General features: G+C 41.9%; 2 protein-coding genes across 5 annotated transcripts in view; one reads left to right on the top strand and one right to left on the bottom strand.

The window, feature by feature from the left end:
* The window catches only part of CDH23 (cadherin related 23), a 1,135,250-nt gene that overhangs the window by 788,675 nt on the left and 326,407 nt on the right, over positions 1 to 20,168 (top strand). Inside the window, exons 26-27 of the mRNA XM_056530710.1 lie at positions 1,061 to 1,174; positions 1,389 to 1,537. Coding sequence (XP_056386685.1) covers positions 1,061 to 1,174; positions 1,389 to 1,537 — 263 coding nt within the window. The remainder of the gene's footprint in view (positions 1 to 1,060; positions 1,175 to 1,388; positions 1,538 to 20,168) is intronic.
* Positions 8,573 to 20,168, bottom strand: part of C7H10orf105 (chromosome 7 C10orf105 homolog) — a 41,187-nt gene continuing 29,591 nt past the window's right edge. For 2 of the 4 annotated variants that reach the window (XM_056530716.1, XM_056530717.1), the window contains exon 3: positions 8,573 to 10,724. In XM_056530716.1, the coding sequence (XP_056386691.1) occupies positions 10,288 to 10,719 (432 nt within the window). In that variant the 5' untranslated portion in view covers positions 10,720 to 10,724 and the 3' untranslated portion in view covers positions 8,573 to 10,287. Of the gene's footprint in view, positions 10,725 to 13,034; positions 13,235 to 15,797; positions 15,935 to 20,168 lie in introns of those variants that run through there. The other 2 variants (XM_056530718.1, XM_056530719.1) reach the window with 2 other exon arrangements.

Raw genomic sequence — 20,168 nt, 5'->3', positions numbered from 1 at the left:
CCTGCGCAGTAATACGTTAGCCGCGCGCGAGGCTTTTAAATCTATTCCCGTACCCTGAGAGTCTCATGAGAGTCTCAATGAGAGGCACATTTGACACTGCTAGTGGGCACAGGGACCCCGCTAGAGGTGATGGTAGCAATCGCGCTCGCGGGGGGCACATGTGACACTAGTGGGCACAGGGACAGGGTAAAGGGGGCGGGCGGGCAGAGCCGTGCGCGAGGCCAGTGGAGCTGCCCCAGCTATCAGCGTGCTCGCTCTCGCCTGTTTGATTGACAGGCGGGAGTGAGCACCACAGTGACTGAATTTCGACTCATTGCCAGTCTTCAATTAGTCGAAATTCAGTAGTGACATAACTGCCGAATGCATTCGGCCACTAGGAGGGCGACCCCTAGTGGCCGAATTTAAAAGTGATTTTAAACTTGTTTAAAATCACTTTTTTTAATTAAAGTATATTAGAGATATGTTGTAGTACTTAAGTACTACAACATATCAATTTTTGTACTTCATGACAGTGCCCATTTAATGCAAGTCTATGGGAGGGGGCGTGATGGCCACCATGCCCCCTTCCATAGACTTGTATTGAGGGGGCGGCCGTGATGTCAAGAGGGGCGGAGCCGTGATGTCTCAATGCTCCGGCCCCTGTATTGCCCGTCATTACGCACAGAGCGAGTTTGCTCTGTTCAGTAATGACAGAGGGGTGCTGCAGTGAAGATCCCAGGGGTCCCTAGCAGCGGGACCCCCGTGATCATACATCTTATCTGAACAGCTAAAACAGCTCAGGCAAAATGGCTGCTGCCATAATGATGTACAAAATATTAAATAAAAAAAATTACAATCAGAACATAGACACATATGAGAAAAAAGAATATGTTTCAGTTCCTGGCTCTAATCAGTTAAATAAAAAAAAAGTAAAAAAGGTGACACATTTGCTTTAAGAAAAAGTATACTTTAAAAATCAATAGATCAATGTAACAGACAGCTAAATGGCAACATGATCAGTGGACATTGTATACTGCATATTAGCTCTAGTATAATAGAAATCCTACACTTTTTCTTGTAGGAGGGAACCAAGATGGGAAGTTCATGGTTGGGTTTCGTGATGGCATTTTAAGAACAGTTGTGAATCTTGACCGGGAGACCATGGCCTCTTACACACTAATCCTGGAAGCTATAGGTAAGAAAATACAGTTTGACTAAAACTACGGGAAAAATAATAATAATAAAAAAAAAAAAAAATATATATATATATATATATATATATATATATATATATAAATATATATATATATATATATATATATATATATATATATATATATATACAGTATACACACACACATCAGTTGAAATTAGTTGTTTGCAATTAGATTTGTTATGTTTGTTCACAGATAATGGACCAGCAGGAAATCGCAAAACCGGAACAGCCACTGTCCTAGTGACAGTACTTGACATCAATGATAACAGACCAATCTTTTTGAAAAGCAGTTATGAAGCCACAGTTCCTGAAAATATTCCTGAATCCAGCAGCATTATTCAGGTATTTATAATATTTATTTTTACATATTGGCTGTAAGTTTATCTGGAAAAAAAAAAAAAAAATCTAACTATTTTAAAATGTAATAGACCTTTGCGGACACTGTCTGACACAATTTGACTGTTTGGACTGCTACTTTCTATGTACCATATTTTTCGTCATATAAGACGCTCCGGCAAATAAGACGCACCCAATTTTAAAGCATAAAAATCTAGAAAATAAAGATTCTGAACCAAATACAATGTAAACTATAGGACAGTGATCTTCAACCTGCGGACCTTCAGATGTTGCAAAACTACTACTCCCAGCATGCCCGGACAGCCGTTGGCTGTCCGGGCATGCTGGGAGTTGTAGTTTTGCAACATCTGGAGGTCCGCAGGTTGAAGACCACTGGTATAGGAGGTAATACTCACGTGTCCCTGCCGCTCCGGACCCGTCATCGCTGCCCTGGATGTCACCCTCCATTGCTGTTGCCGCGTCCCTGGGGTGTCCCCGTCGCTCTGGAACATCTCTGCTGCCCTGTAACCTCGCTCTCTGTTGCTGCCATCACGTCGCTACACATGCCGCTCCTATGGTGTGCGACGACGTGATGACGACGAAGGAAAACACCGGCCATGCAGGGGGTCCCGGCACAGAGCAGACACAGAGGAGGCAGGTAAGGTCCCTCCCGGTGTTCTGTAAGCTGTTTGGGATGCTGCGATTTCACTGTGGCGGTCCTGAACAGCCCGACTGAGCAGTCGGGTTAATGTCACTTTTGCTTCAGACGCGGCGGTCAGCTTTGATCGCCGCTTCTGAAGGGTTAATACACGGCATCACCTCGATCGGTGATGTCCTGTATTAGCCGTGGGTCGCGGCCGTTGATGGCCATAAGGACCGCCGGTTTTAATGTGTATTTGCCGTATAAGACGCACCAGTTTTGGGGGAAGAAAAAGTGCGTCTTATACGGTGAAAAATACGGTACCTAATTATCACTAACACTACTGAATATATTTCTGGTCTATCCTACTTGGCTTATTAGCTTTACATAACTGTGCATACAATGCATTGAGAAAGTTTTCAGATACTTTTTTGCATTTTATGTTGTAGCCTTTTGCTAAAGAAAAAAAAATCTAGTTTTCTCCCTATTCTACAATTAAAACCCCATAATGACAGTGAAAACAGAATGTTAAAATCTTTGCTGATTTATTAAAAAGAAAAAACTAAAATATGGCATTAGCATAAGTATTTAGGTATCACAGAGTTGTCCCCAAGCAATTACTATGTTGTCTTCATGGTGCGATTAGTGTCATTGTGTTGTTAGAAGTTTAGCCTTTGGCCCAGTCTGATGTTCAGAGCCATCTGGATTAATTTCATTAAAGGGGTACTCTGCTGCTCAGTGTTTGGAACAAAATATTCCGAACGATTAGAGCCGGTGCCGGGAGCTCATGATGTCATAGCCACGCCCCTCATGATGTCACGTCCTGCCCCCTCAATGCAAGTCTATGGGAGGGGGCTATGACATAACGATCTCCTGGCGCCGGCTCTAAGCATTTGGAATATTTTGTTCCAAACGCTGAGCAGCGGATTACCCCTTTAAGAATATATCTGTATATTGCTACCATCATCTTTCCCCCAACCATGACCAGTCTCCCTGTCCCAGTCGCTTTAAATCCCCCTCACAGTATGATGATGCCCCCACTATGCTTCATTGTAGGGATTGTACTGGCCTGGTGGGGGTTTCCTCCACACCTGAGGCTTAGAAATGTGGCCCAAATGTGGTCAATCTTGATGTCATCAGACCAAAGAATCTTGTTTCTCACAGTTTTGGACTCCTTCAGGTGCTGTTTTGCAAACTCCTTTACTTACTTCAGTACTCCACTTAGCTCCCTGACTTTTTGTGCTACTTTTTAACCCGTGCACCAAAATTTGCAACATTTTGATAATGCTGTCCACTGTCAGTTTTGGTAGGCAAGTCAGGGCTGGTGTAGATTTCGCCTCAGTTAGTACATTTGCATCCAAAGATGTGCCAAACTGAAAAGTTGCACATCATAAATTTCTGACTACTGCATGATATCAACTGAAATCACAACTTGGTATGTTCTTTTTGAAAAACGATAATAAATTCCCCCAGAATCTTTCGTTTGGAGTAACAGATGACATTTGAATTCTTGGTCACCTCTCTCCCCCAATCGCTTAGTTTGGTGAGGCGACCAGCTCTAGGAAGAGTCGTGGAAAGAGTGGTTGTTCCAAATTTCTTCCATTTAAGCATTATGGAGGTCATTATGCTCTTGTCTCAGCTCTACAGGCAGTTCTTTCCCCCTCAACGGCATGGTTTTTGCTCTGATATGAATTGTCAGCTGTGAGACCTTATACAGACAGGGCTTTGTCTTTCCAAATCCTGTCCAATGAACCAAATTTACCACAGGTGATTCCAATCAACGTGTAGAAACATCTCTGGCATGAGGGCCTAAATACTTCTTTATTAATTTTTTTATTTTAGCGCAAGGCCACAACATAACATAATGTGAAAAAGGTTAAAAGGTCTGAAGTGCATATATTAAGCTTGCAGATACAGGGTAAATAAAAGAATTTTACAGAAATAGATAAAGTTATGGATTTTTTGCAGTAGAATGTATTAGTATTATACTACTATATAGTGTTATATGTTTGTATTATGTATTTATATGTATTTCACGCTTACACCTATTACTGTTAAAAATTTGAAGGCATAGTAAGTAGTTTACTTCTTAATGTAATTCCCTCATGTATGCAAATGGTGTCACTGTTGAGCTTATCCATGGAATGTAGAACAACCACATGAGCATGAAACAGTAATAAAGTAATAAATTCACAAGACATTTGTAAGATATAGAGCAGGAAAAAACAACATTCGTTGAAGGGAAAAAGACCAAACTCATTTTATGGCATGTGTGACGTTCCACAATTGCACAGCATGGTTTAAGTCTTTTTCTGTGTGATAACCATGTATTAAAATGTCTAACTGAAGCTGGGCATACACCTTATAGCCGGGCACCTTTGTCAGCAGTATGTCGGGCATACACATTAGATGCCCAGCTGACGTTCATCATATGTATAGACCCCAAAGTTGTAGCTGCACAAAGATATTTTTAGTGTTACTGCTCCATAGACTGCAATCTGTACGAATAAATGACCTGTCATGTTCTGTAAAGCTTAACAAACGCTTGTTCAACTTACAGCTATTTGTCCCAGTTCTCCATGAACATGCATGCTCAGCTTGGCCGAATGTTCATGTCTTTTCAAAGAATAGAGATAAAGCTACTGTCAGATACCTCTGGTGGCTCATCTCTTGGGAAATCATACAGATCGGATGCAGAAATTCACTATGGCTGATCTTTCTTTTCTCAAACATCATTTGTTGAAGAAGAGTCAGGAGGCCCCCAGGCACAATAGAAAGTTGTATGGTCCTGCCGAAATGTGTATGGGGGACCTTTAAAGGGGTACTCCCCTGGAAAATATTTTTTTAAATCAACTGGTGCCAGAAAGTTAAACAGATTTGTAAGTTACTTCTATTTAAAAATCTTAATCGTTCCAGTATATCCAGCTGCTATATGCTCCGCATGAAGTTCTTTTCTTTTTGAATTTCCTTTCAGTCTGACCACAGTGCTCTCTGCTGACACCTCTGTCCATTTTAGGAACTGTCCAGAGCAGGATAGGTTTGCTATGGGGATTTGCTCCTACTCTGGACAATTCCTAAAATGGACAGAGGTGTCAGCAGAGAGCACTGTGGTCAGATAGAAAGGAAATTCAAAAAGAAAAGAACTTCCTCTGGAACATATAGCAGCTGATAAGTACTGGAAGGGTTAAGATTTTTTAATAGAAGTAATTTACAAATCTGTTTACATTTCTGGCACCAGTTGATTTAAAAAAAATGTTTTCCAGTAGAGTACCCCTTTAATACTACTTTTATCAGATTTTCATGCACATCATTCATGCTGCCACATGTAAAGCTGGCCATGTAACTATATATCTATATATATATATATATATATATATATATATATATATATATATATATAGATAGATATATAAAATATACATATATATATATATATATATATATATATATATATAAAACTCAACGTGTGTGTGTGTGTATATGTGTATATGTGTATGTGTGTATGTTCCAGCATCACGTCCAAACGGCTAAAGACATTATCATGAAACTTGGCACACATGTTATTTATATGTCAACAACAAACATAGGATAGGTGATTTAACCCTTACTCACCCCCATTTGCCAGGGGCGGGGTTTATGTTTAAAGTCCCATACAAGTCAATGGGAAATATATGTTACTGCATAACTTCCAAACGGCTTGAGATATTTCGATAATACTTGATCACATGTTACTTATATATCCACTTAAAATATAGGATAGTCAGGATACTGATCTGAAGAGAGGGAGGCTCCCCTGAAACGCGTAATCCTCTTATTTTATTGTTTTATGGTTCGTCCAATAAACTGTCCAGTGTTTTGTATTACCTGCATCTCTGGCTACAGTTTGTTACCTACACCATTGGAACCAGCAGTGCCATCCAAAGGTTCTTTTTCGCTTTGCCATTGATCAGGATAGGAGGTCGGGATAGGAGGATGGGATAGGAGGACGGGATAGGAGGACGGGAAAGGAGGACGGGATAGGAGGACGGGAAAGGAGGTCGAGAGATGAGGATTGGAAAGGAGGATGGGATTGGAGGACGGGATAGGAGGTCGGGATAGGAGGATGGGATAGGAGGACAGGATAGGAGGACAGAATAGGAGGTCGGGATAGGAAGTCAGTATATGATGACAGGATAGGAGATTGGGATATGACAACAATATATGAGGACGGGATATGAAGTCAAAAGCTTCCTCCTTTGTTTATTTTCCTGCCCAACAAGGATTAGGAAGGAAAAACTGGGCAACGCCGGGTACTCAGCTAGTCTATTTATTTAAAACTCAACGTGTGTGTGTGTGTGTCTATGTATGTTCCACAAAAACTTCCAAACGGCTAAAGATATTAACATGAAACTTGGCACACATGTTACTTATATGTCAACAACAAACATAGGATAGGTAATTTAACCCTTACTTAACCCCATTTTCCAGGGGCGGGGTTTACGTTTAAAGTCCTATACAAGTCTATGGGAAATATATGTTACTGCATAACTTCCAAACGGCTGGAGATATTTCGATAATACTTGGTCACATGTTACTTATATGTCCACTTAAAATATAGGATAGTTAATTTAACCCTTAACTACCCCATTTGTGAGGGTTGGGGGTTTTGTTTAAAGTCCCATGCAAATCAATGGGAAATGTATGTTCTCACATAACTTCTGTATGGCTGGAGATATTACATATTACAGGACGGAATATGAGGACGGGATCGGAGGTCGAGATAGGAGGTCAAGATAGAAGGTCAAGATAGGAGGATGGGATGGTCGGTATAGGAGGTCGAGTTAGGACGTAGGGATATGAGGACCGGATATGATGTGGAGATAGGAGGACGGCCTAAGAGGTCAAGATAGGAGGTCGGGCTAGGAGGTCGGGATAGGAGGTTGGGCTAGGAGGTCGAGATAGGAGGACGGGATAGGAAGACGGGATAGGAGGACGGGATAGGAGGTCGGGATAAGAGGTGGAGATAGGAGGACGGGATAGGGGGTTGAGATAGGAGGACGGGATAGGAGGTTGGGCTAGGAGGACGGGATAGGAAGTCGAGATAGGAGGTCGGGATAGGAGGTCGAGATAGGAGGTCGAGATAGGAGGTCGGGATAGGAGGTCGAGATAGGAGGATGGGATAGATGATTGAGATAGGAGGTCAAGATAGGAGGACGGGATAGGAGGTTGGGATAAGAGTTCGGGATAGGAGGTCGGGATATGAGGACGAGATGTGAGGATGGGATATGAGGTTGGGATATGAGGACAGGATATGGGGTTGGGATATGACAACAATATATGAGGACGGGATATGAAGTCAAAAGGTTCCTCCTTTGTTTATTTCCCTCCCCAACAAGGATAAGGAAGGAAAAAACGGGCAACGCCGGGTATTCAGCTAGTACTAAATAAAAATAGGCATGAGCCAATATGTAAGGTTTGGCTTGCATGCATAGCTAGGATAAGGAAATCTGTTCATGGAGGAAGATGTATATGTGAAAAGGTAAATCTCTATGAATCATATGAAACATATGAAGCAGACAGTTCACAAGGATCAATCTATAAAGGTGGAACCAGGTTGCTCCTTTTGCCCCTCCTATAATAAAGCCCTAATATAATCTCCAATATACATGTACATATGGTTTACAAATTCTATATTAATGATAACAGTGTCCATGAGTTCTGTATAATTATCTGTTGAACTGAAATACACTCCTTGTATATGTATTGACATTTCTGATAAACAATGATGGGGATTTGTAAAGACATGTAAGTCTTGAGCTAGGTTTAAATGGGTATTCCAGGATTTTTTTTTATTTGACTGTGCTACAGGGGGCTGTAAAGTTAGTGTAGTTCATAATATAGTGTCTGTACCTGTGTGACGGTGGTCTCGCAATTCTTCTGTGATTTTCACCCCAATAATAATTTTTAACAGCATACAAAATTACTCAGGCCTCCTGATTCCCAGGTTGCAGTGTGGCCTAGACGTGACATCACTAGTCAACGGTGCAAAGGGAGCCTGTCCTGCTTTAATGGGTGAAGCCACCGCTGGGTGGGAGAGAGATCATTCTGCAAATAATTGTATATTTGCAACATCAGTAGGCACCCTGGTTACAAAACACTGGTCTTTTGAATGGAATGCAGCTCATTTGTGTTTCAATGGGTGGGGTGGCTGATGTGTGGGATGGAAGAAAGTGACCTTACACTTACAAACAACAAATTATGGAATGTGTAGTTTGGTAACTGATTAAAAAATGCACTAAAGAGCTTATGTTCCTTAAAGATAGTATATATACTATTTGTCCAATTCATCCCTTGTGGACTTTAGCAAGAAAAGAGGATCAGATTCTGTGTTTGCACACTACAGAATAAAAATTTTATTAAACCGCATGTCCATATTAAATTTAGAGCAACTCCTGCATATTAGTTTAAAAAAGATGTTTGCCAGATTTTGACTAAAATTGCACTTTGTGCACAGGTCGTACGATGGAATTATTGGTATGAGTAATTCCTCCAGCATTCTATTCATTTTTTAAAAATTCTGTTATACATGGAGCAATAAATTCATCCACCTAGATTGATGTCCATATCTGAAAACCTCCTATCTCAGCACCCTACTGCAATAATAGCTATACAAAGGATAAACAACATTTAAAATCGCCTAAAATAACGCTATGCTAAAAATGCATCAGTGACATGCTAATAGATTAAAACAGCACATCAGATTGGCAATAATGCTATTAGCCGATATAGATAGATAATAATAAGGCTATGTTCACAGCTTGGAATGTCCGGACAGAAAATCTCTGTGCTGCGGGCGCCGACATAACATGCCGGCACTAGGACCTCATGGGAATGCACCATCTCATAGACGGCAATGCATTCCCTGTGTAGTCCACAGAAAGAATGGACAGGTTCATTCTTTCTGCGGACATGGAAATCAGAATTTAGTCTAACAATAGTCCAAAGTACTTCTAGCCGATGTTAAAGCTAAATGGCATTTACCATACACAAAGGGGGAAATTTATCACAAATTTATAACTATTTACCCACATATTTGTGGTGTCAAAAAGTCGCAAATTTGTGACTTTTTGCCAAGCATGCCACTTTTCAAATAGTGTGCCAAGCGAGGAGTCAAGAGGGTGTGGCAGCGTCTCTATGCAAGCTTTCAATACAGCAGAAATCTGCACAAGGGCGGAGCAGATTTCACTGTTCAGTATACGGCCCTGTCACTGCACAGGCAGATTTATTCAGGGTCCAGTGCGATACGCAGGTCTTAGTAAATTTCCCCCAAAATCTGCTAATATATATTGTCCACAGGTGGAGAGTAGCAAAGATCATTATAGACCTTCCAAAGTCTTTCCCCAATCATTGCAGATCACAACAAGTGTTACAGTCTGTACTGTGATGTAATGAAGATAAAGTGTAGGTGTTATTAGCTGTAAACGTTAGATTCATAGTTAAAATGAGAATATAGAAAAGTGCACATAAACTAAACATTATGTTGTCAATCCCACAGGAACAGGCTGTGCTCCTTGATGCCTGTTTTGTTTGTGAATATTCATTACCTCCAATTAGAGAGAATTGTCTTATGCTTTTCTACACTACATAATTTTACAGTTTTTTTTTATCTACTGCACTTCCGTTTTTAATTGACGTGTTATATAGAAAAAGAAAAAAAAACATTGTAAATATTTACATTTGTAAAAAGGCAACTTTTATTAGAGCTGCATGTTTAATCTTTAATGATTGCAGACTTGTGAAGATGTGCAGCCAGACGTGACAACAATTCATTTAGAAAGACCAACTAAAATTACGACTAAATTTATCTATGTCTATTTCATGCTTGGACTTTATTATCTAGAGTTCCAATGCTGCCATTCCAACTCAAGACAGACAAAAAATTGTACATGTACAGAAATATATGACTATAGCGTTGTACTGAGCAGAAGTTATTGGTACGGATGTGTGGTGTAACTATGATTGCTTCAGTGCTGTTGCCATTTCAGCCCTTTCTTCATTGTTCATTTAGCGAAAAAAGAAAATGAAGAATCTAATTCAACAAGAGAAATAAAGATAATAAAGATGATGAACATGGTCATCACATTTTTGTGGACTCAAAAAAAGACCTGTCTTGAGTTGTTGTAATTTGCCTTGGACAAGTCCTTTGGCAGTGAGAGATTGGCCGACTACGTCTGAAGCTGTTGATGGATTGCCTGAGTGAGCCTATCCTCTTCCAAAGTCTGAGCTGTGGCTCACTGGCATCTTCCACGTGATAGGGCATGAATTCCCGTGGTCCATATAGAGACTGATCTAAGGCAGCAGGCTTGCACAATGTTACAAAAATGAGGCAGGTGGCAAGGAGGAGGAAAATGAACACAAGAGAGATGATGATAGGTAGAGGGTCAGTAAAATCCATTGGGATTTTGGTGGCATTTATTGAAATATTGTCCATTGTAATGTTATAAATGTCAGTAATAGCTGTGCTCTTTAGTGTTTCATTATTGAAGTTGACTGTAGTTTCAGCGGTCATCTTTCCTGGAAAATAAAAGAATAGATTGATATCAATATCTATTTTTCTTGGTAATACGCTAACAGGTGGACTTTTTATATTTGTTTCATTCTAAACAGAAAAATAATTTAAAATACTATGTGAAACATTAAATGCCAAATCTTGGTAGGGCCTGGGGAACTATGCTCCTATCCTAAGAGCAAAACTGTAGTTGATGTGATTTTAAAGGAGTACTGCAGTCTTAGACACTTATTCCCTATCTGCATAATTGGGTGATCCCAGGGGGTCCAAACGGTGGGATCTCCCCGTGATCTCCTGTATGGGGACTTGGCATTTGCAGGCATCTGCGCGGCTAATGCGTGTGTCGTCCATCTCACTGAGGTCGACGACACGCCCCTCCGTACAGCTCTATGGGAGAGGCAGGGATGCACGAACGCTTCATCTTCGCCTCTCCCATAGAGATACATGGTGGGGGAGTGTCGTCCGCTGCGTCATACTGCTGCCGACACGACTCCTACACGGGAGAGCCACAGCAGAGCGGGGGTCTCAAATAGGAGATCGTGGGGGTCCCAGCATTCAGACTCCCCTTGATCAGACACTTATCCCCTACCCTGCAGCTAGGATATAAGTGTCTAGTGCTGCAGTTCAACTTTAATACCAAGTCAGGAAGCCTCTTTCACTAAAGTTAGCTCTAAGGTTCAACACATCCCTGAAACATAGAGAAAAGACTCCCTTCAGGAGGATTATTACAGGAGGAGATTACAGGCTACCAAAGCTAAATTCAGAAATGCATTAGCACAACAACAAAAAAGAAAAATCATATTTTGTTTATTTACTGCAACATAAGGTGACCAAATACATGCTGATTTCCAGTGCCGGAACCTATGTAATAAAGTATAGTCATTGTTGCACCTTTCACATGTTTAAGGGAACATGGTGTCATTAGAAAATAATCTACTGTTTAAATCAAGTATTATGTTAAAAAAATGTAAGAAAATGTTGGTGATATTGGGGGAGATTTATTAAAACCTGTGCAGAGAAAAAGTTGCTGAGTTGCCCATAGCAACCAATCAGATCGCTTCTTTCATTTTTCACAGGCCTTGTCAAAAATATAAGGAGGAATCTGATTGGTTGCTATGGGCAACTAGGCAACTTTTCCTCTGCACAGGTTTTGATAAATCTCCCCCATTGTTTCTATTTAACAATCTATATTTTAAAATAATTCTGAAATCTTGCCGTTTTCTTTTGGCCAGTAGGCCTAAAACCAAACTGAGACTTTGTCTACGATCCTGTTTTGTCCACGATCATAAGGTGGATGCTGCTGGATAGTAATTTGTACAGGATTACAGTGAAAGAGTTTTGTTAGTGACACCATTAGACACCATTCACAATAGCAGAAGCTCAGAGCTCAGCCTCCCCCTCCCTGTGGAATGACCGTTGACAAAGAATGTCCAGTAACATTTCCAGTTCATGTGAATGGGACACAACCTGTCCATTGGTGCTAAATAACTCTAGCTATACTGTCAACACAATGACCCCAAAAACAGCGCCACAAGAAGGTCATTCAAAAGAAACAGTCTAGTAAAGTACTCCCAATAAATAAAGGTGTAATAGGATGCCCAACATAAATCATGCTGGCAATACCCCAGTAAACAATAGTGCCAGTAAAGTACACCCAATAAACAGCAGTACCAGCATAGTGCTAACCTTACGAATAGTTCAGGCATGCTGCTTCCTTTTAAGAATTCATATAATTTCATAGTAAAAATCTATATTTGTATCTATACAGCTTTTTATTAAAGTATGTAGGAGAAAATAAGAAATGTGTTGCTTCCATCCCCTAGTGGTGGTCTCTTTGTAAGACTTTTATTTTTGGAGACTTTAGGACTATCTGAGATAGCAGTTCAGTAAAGAACTATTTCTTAAGATAAAATTAACCAAAATCTAATTCCACACGATTCACCTTAGAAGAGTCTTTCAGCAGAATAGTGATTACAATATTCTGTATAGTAGCAGCCTATATCCTGTATGTAACACAACAGCTGTAGGGAAGCAGTTTCCCACATTTTAAGATTTCTCCTGCTCATAGTAAAAGTGTTGGGTTCGCTTTATGAGCAGTTCTTTATATGCTATAGAAAATTCATAAAAGTAAGCTTACAGTTTTAAAAGTGTAAATATTTAAATTACAATAAAAAAGATAAGTTAAACGTTAAAAACTTTTTATACTTTGTCTCGATTTTAGCCTTGTAGGATTCCTGGATGAAAAGTAACTAGTGCATTCATATTTTACCGAGTTATCAAATATTCTAGAATTTTCTAGTCAGTAAGTAACTTACCCTTTTAGTAGTCAGAAGCAAAGCACAGGTCTGGTAAATACTTGTGATTTTAGCTGTGGTCCAGGAAAATAGTTTTTTGGGAACATTTAATGCACTAGTATGTTAGTTGAATATCTGTCTCATAAGGCCTTGTGTTGTACTGCAGCTCATCTCAGTAGGTGTATATATATCCATAAGTGCAGATCATCTCAGCAGGGAGTCTTCAATAGGAGTGTGAGAGGATTTACATACATTAAGGAAAGAGTTAGTGCTATGAATTCCTTAAATAATAATAGAGGTGTGAAGGTGTGACAGGATTCCCAAAGAACATTGGATTGAAAGGGGTCGTTGCCTTGATTGAGACAATCTATCATGTTATACCATTATGTGCTTTCGTCAAATATTAGACATGGAAATATTAAGGGTTGAAGATGAAAATAAATTAAAATTCTTTCATGGTTCACTATTTACATATATAATACCTTTGGCATGGAACCTTCAATAAATCAAGACATAATACATAAAATTAAACTGGGATCTCTGGGAATTAGGAATGGGTCATGTGATTTTTCACAGAAGTGCTGATTTCTATAATGTACCTTTCACTGAATTTTAGTTTTTGAGCAGAGCTTTTAGGAATTTTAATGTCCAGTGGGTCTAGTATAGACCTGTGAATGTCTATTTTATACATACAATATTGTTAACCTACTGTAAGCTAAAAGTCCTACCATTCATTCTACAGTATATACACTATATGGACATACCGTATATACTCGAGTATGAGCTGACCCGAATATAAGCCGAGGCCCCTAATTTTATCCCAAAAACCCAGGAAAAGTTATTGACTCGACTATAAGCCTAGGGTGGGAAATACATCATCCCCCCATGTAATCATCCAGACCCCCGTCATCATCCCCCCCCTCATCATCACCGCCTGTCAATCCCTTGATCAGTGGTCTTCAACCTGCGGACCTCCAGATGTTGCAAAACTACAACTCCCAGCATGCCCAGACAGCCATCGGCTGTCCGGGCAAGCTGGGTGTTGTAGTTTTTAAACCTCTGGAGGTCCGCAGGTTGAAGACCACTGCGGCCTTCGTCATCATCCAGCCCCCCCCCCCCCCCCTTTTGTTTAGTACTCACCTCCGCTCGGCGGGAAGTTAGGGTGAGCTGGTCCGGGCCATCTATGCTGCAGGGACCGTCCGGTGGGGAGGATTAGTCATTGCGGGCTGTCCATTTTCACCGGGGGGTCCTCTTCTCCGTGCTTCGGGCCCGGCCCCAGACTAGTGACGTTGCCTTGACGACGACGCACAGGGACGTTGCGCATTAACGTCCCTGTGCATCGTCGTCAAGGCATCGTCACTAGTCCGGGGCCGGGTCCGAAGTGCGGAGAAGAGGCCCCCCCCCGGTGAAAATGGACATCCAGCAAGGACTAGTCCTCCCCACTGTCCGGGCATGCTGGGAGTTGTAATTTTGCAACAACTGGAGGTCTGCAGGTTGAAGAGTATTGAAACACCTACACATTACACCTACATGAACTATTGAGACATTCCTTTCCAAGTTCCCTGCCCCCTCATGACATCACACCCCGCCCCCTCAATGCAAGTCTATGGGAGGAAGCGTGACAGCCGTCACGTCTCCTCCCAAAGACTTGCATCGAGGGGGCGTGGTGTGACATCATGAGGGGCGGGGCTATGATGTCATGAGCTCCCGGCACTGGCTCCAGTGTTTGGAACAGTGTGTTCCAAATGCTGAGCAGCAGAGTACCCCTTTAAAGGCAGGCAGACAATGTCATAGAGCAGCAGGAGATGTTAACAGAATGCTTGGGTGTATGAGAAGAGGTATTATCAGTAGAAAGAGGGAAGGGACCCTGCCGCTGTACAGAGCACTGATGAGTCTTCACTTTGTGTGCAGTATTGTGTGCAGTACTGGAGAAGAGAGTTCAAAGAGTTCAAAGAAGAGTTACTAAGCTATTAAGGACAAAACTAACTATGAAAGGTTTAAGGACTTTAACATGTGTAGCTTGGAAGAAAGAAAAGACAAAGGTTTGCGCTGTAATATAAGGAAGTAAGTGGAATAGCCTTCCTGTAGAAGTAATAGCTGCAAATACAGTGAAAGAGTTTAAAGAGTACCTGTCACCAAACTTAACTTTTAATATTTTGTTCATTATGTAATTGTAAGACACTTTGCTATTTGCTTGCTGTTAAAACTCTCAACCTTTATATGTTTTTAATGTGACTAAAAAAAACTTCAACTAGGTAGCTCTGTTCTGTTCCCTGCCACTATTCAAACAGTTAGTTTGGTCTCCTCCTGGCCTGGCAGGAGACCAAACCCAGGAACTGTGTGCAGAGCATGGCGAGGCACAGCTCTCACAGGCTTCAGTGACTTTGCACCTGCTGGGGAAGGCCCACTTTCTCCTGCTGGGAGCTCACTCAATGTGAGTAAGGGGAAAAGTATGACACACAGCTTTTTAAAGCTCGGAAATAGTTTTAAGGGCAGGAGGGGTGTTAGGAGTAGTTAGGGAATATAATCTGAGTTAGTTTAGAAAATATGGATTGATGACAGGTTCTCTTTAAGGTGGATGGGATATTCATACTGCTATCCTTCATATAAGATAGGGCTAGGAATTATTGATAGTATTCAGAATATTGTGCAGACTAGATGGGCCAAATGGTTCTTATCTGCCAAAACATTTTATGTTTCTATGTTTTTTAAAGGGGTTTTCCAGGAAGGGAAAAAATGTAAAGGTAGGTAGAGTACCTTAAAAAATAAGCAATGTTCACCCACTTGTTCCCCAGCTGCTGGCTTTCTAAAGTTGCCCAGATCCGTGCACTTTACCAAATCCTGGTGACATGTCAACACAGAGGAAATCCTATTCAGACGGGCTGGGACAGGTCTCCATTGTGTCCAGTGACTGACTGAGCAAGCATGTACTGTACATCACCTGCATACTCCGTATGGAATGCATAGCCGTCTATGAGATGGTGCATTGCTGTGCGGTCCGCGGAATGTCCGCACAAAGATTCTCCGTGCGGAATTTCCATAGTGTGAACATAGCCTTAGAATGGCAGCAGCCAGAAGCTAGTGAGGGGATCCCTGGGAAATTCCTTTAGGATCCAATATATCAGCAAGGACTGCTTTGTATAGGTCTTCATAATGTTCATCAAATATCTGTGCTATCTCAGTGGGTTGTGAGGTGTTGCCAATCTTCAGCAAACTACATAAAGTTAAAATGTATTTAAAAGAGTTTTTTGTTTAGTGAGAGTTGTTAGTAGCTTCCTGTTGTGTTAACTCATCTAAAAAATATGTTTTGTGACTGTTCAACCTGGTGCTGATATTGAGTGTAGATTACCATACAGCTAAGTATGCTTGTCGGTTTTCTGGGGTAGGGGATTTATCATGCATACGTGCCTGGCATCAATACGATGCAATTGTTTTGTACAAAAATTCTCAACTTTTGGGGATTTTATGCTGCCTGCACCAGTTTTCAAAAAGTGGGTGGGGAACTAGTGCAAAGGGGGCATGGCCTTCTAGGTGCTGAATTTACTACAGTTTATGCCTGCAAGGATGTATACATTGTAGAGAAAATCTACCCCAGCTCAGAGCTGGCATAGCACTTTAAAGGGTTCTCCACCCCCAAGACATCTTATCCCCTATCCAAAGGATAGGGGATAAGATATCTGATCGCAGGTTTCCTGCCGCTGGGAACCTCACGATCACCGTGCTGCACCTGGCGTTCGTTTAGAGCATTGGGTTAAGTGCCAGAGACTTGTGACGTCACAGCCGCACCCCACTCGTGATGCCCTCAATGCAAGTCTATGGGAGGGGGCGCAGACGTGATGTCACACGTCTCCGCCTCACATAGCCAGTCATCCGGCACACGGCAAAGTTTGCTCTGTGCACCAGATGTCTGGGGTGTTGCAGCTGAGATCGCGGGATCCCCAGCGGCAGGGACCACCACGATCAGACATCTCATCTCCTATCCTTTGGACAGGGGATAAGATGTCTAGGGGCAGAGTACCCCTTTAATGCTTACAGGCCTCAAATGCACCAGATATATGTGTCTTTCAATAAATCCAGCACAACGGACATGGGAAAGATTTTACATAAGACCTGTTTATGAAACACTGGTGTTAGTAAACCATTGTGACTTTCCCCTATGAGACTAATAACTGCTAATGTAACCTCGCATTGCTCATACCAAAGGGCCTTATAAACATGTACAATATTGACAATTTTTAAGTTTTTCCATTGCTAGATTGCTAGAGGAAAACCTCAAATAATTTTGTGGAAATCAGAATATAATCTATTTGGAAAAATGACTGACGTGTAGCCATGTTAGCAGTGTATTCTCACATCCCCACAGTACCTGCTATTTATCAGAGTGTACTATATTTTTGTAACTGAAATATTTGTGATTGTAAAAGGTCTCGCCATAGAAAAACACGCACATTGCTGCGGTCACTTCTGTAGGCCACTCTATGGTGCAGAAAAAAATAGTGCCGGCATTGGAATCAATTTGCATGTTTCCAGCTATCATCTTCTCTTATCTACTAGTATTGTAGCTTTGAGGTCTGAAACTCTGAATGTACTCAGTATGCAAATGTGCAATATGTGCACAGGTTTTAAACCTACTCTGATATGTGAGAGAATGGTAGAGGAGCTGTAGTGCAGCCTCTTCTCTGAAGGGTTTGTCAATAGCTAGAAACACTATAGTAAAGCACAGGGGATGAGCAAAAATGAATTTGCTGGAGAATGCAGAAAGAGAATAGAGGCACAAATGTGTGTTCCTTACCAATCAGACTTCTGTATTTCAATGTTTGATTCATATTCAATCTGTGGGACTGATAAGAGTTAACCCTTTCCAGTCAGAAAGTATTTTTGAATGGAAAACAAATAATCCTATGTATACACTATACAATAATACAGAATTGGTAAAAAAATAAAACAATGGTGACAATACTAAAGTTTTTAATCTCTCATCTGGTAATACCCATAGTCACTTGCTCCTTATACCAGAATTCAGCAGTGGGTGGTACATAAGCATCAGCAACATGTGTACAGTGTTTTAAGTAAGGATTTACTGAAGATGCAATTATATCTACGAATGGTATCTCTGTAATGCAGGGCATACACCGTCATTGCTATGCACACCAAAACTGATGTTACCTCTGTAATCCAGGGCATATGCTGTTATTGCTATGCACCCCAAAAACTGATGATTTCCCTCTATTCTATTGCTATAGACCCCAAAACTGATGATACTGTCATGCCTTACGCTCCGGCCGCACACGCTGGCCATGAGTGCATTGTCCCCCTCTACTCTGCGCCCGCATGCGAATCCCAGCCCGTCACTTACCTCGTTCCTCTGCTGCCTCCTCTCCTGCCTCTCAGCTCCGGCGTGCGTGTCCCTGTCTCCTACGGCGCATGTGCGCCGGAGCTCTGAGATTTAAAGGACCAGTATGCCCATAATTATATGAAGCACCTGTGCCTCTTCTATAAGTCCCTGCACCTCCCACACTTCCCTGCTGGATCTTTGTTGCCCAGTGCCTGAGAGAAAGTGTTCCTGAGAGTTGCCTTGCCATGTTTCTGACCCTTGTTCTGTGACCTGACCTTTGCCGCCTGCCTACTGACCTCCTGCTATGTCCCTGACTACGCTTCTGTGCTGCCTGCCCTGACCTTCTGCTATCCTGATCATGAGTTGCAGTATGCTACCTGTGCCTTGAATCTCCTCATCCGCCTGTGTGGTCGAGCCGTGCCAGGGGTAGCGACCTGGGTGCCGCCTGCTGCAGCAAGTCCATCCCGCTTTGCGCAGGCTCTTGTGAAAACCAGTGGCACCTTAGACTCCACTCCCTGGTACGGCCCGAGTCATCTGCCACACAGGTCCAGCGGATCCACCGGGGTTCCTGTCTTCAGAAACGTGAGTGTTACATGCTGCCTCACTGTACTTCAGAGCTTCTTCAGTTCTGTAAAAATCTTTGTCTCAGGTCAATCCAGCATAAAGTTGTTTCTTGTCCTCCTCCGCCTGGTCTGCCTCCACCTTACCAAGACTTTTCAGATGTATTCTGCATGAAGCAGGCCGATTCCCTGCCTCCACATCGTTCATACGATTGCCCCATTGATCTACTGCCTGGTACCACTCCTCCTCGTGGAAGAATTTACCCGTTGTCGGTTCCTGAGACCAAAGCCATGGCAGAGTATATCAGGAGAACCTCCAAAAGGGATTCATCCGTAAGTCCTCTTCTCCTGTCGGAGCAGGTTTCTTCTTTGTGTTGTATTGACAACAGGGGACTTAACAAAATCACGGTCAAAAATGGTTATCCACTTCCTCTTATCTCCAAACTTTTTGACCGTCTCCGTGGAGCCAAGGTCTTCTCCAAGTTGGACTTGTGGGGTGCATATAACCTTATTCCTATCCGCGAGCCGTGGAAAATGGCCTTCAATACTCGTGATGGACATTTTGAATATCTCGTGATGCCTTTTGGTCTTTGCAATGCTCCAGACGTTTTTCAAGAATTTGTTAATTATATATTCCGAGGTCTTCTCTACACCTGTGTTGTCATGTTCCTAGATGACATCTTGATCTTCTCTACCAACTTAGAGGAGCATCGTACTCCTGTTCATCTGCTTCTACAATGCCTTTGGAAGAATCATCTCTACGCCAAACTGGAGAAATGTCTATTCAAGAAATCTACATCGTTTCCCATCAAGGCCTGCAGATGGATCCAGAAAAGTTGTCTGCGGTATTGGATTGGCCTCGTCCTTCGGGCTATTCAACGCTTTCTGGGATTCGCAAACTATTATCGTCAATTTATCCCATATTTCTCCTCCTTGGCTGCTCCGATTGTGGCTCTCACTAAAACGGGCACTAATCCTAAGACATGGCCTCCTGAGGCCGAACAAGCCTTCTATTGTTTAAAGTCTGAGTTTGCCTCTGCTCCTCTGCTCCCTTTCTAGACCTGATCCGTAGAAGCCCTTTATTTTGGAGGTTGATGCCGGAGCCATTGGAGCCGGAGCCGTTCTTACCCAAAAAAACGCCAAGGGCAAGACTGTAACATGTGGTTTTTTTCTAGGACTTTCTCGCCAGCTGAAAGGAACTACTCCATTGGAGATCAAGAACTCCTCACTATTAAGATTGCTTTGGAGGAATGGTGACAT

The sequence above is a fragment of the Hyla sarda genome, chromosome 7, assembly GCF_029499605.1.
Source record: "Hyla sarda isolate aHylSar1 chromosome 7, aHylSar1.hap1, whole genome shotgun sequence".
NCBI classification, from domain to species: domain Eukaryota; kingdom Metazoa; phylum Chordata; class Amphibia; order Anura; family Hylidae; genus Hyla; species Hyla sarda.
This window is presented reverse-complemented; position numbering and strand designations above follow the sequence as displayed.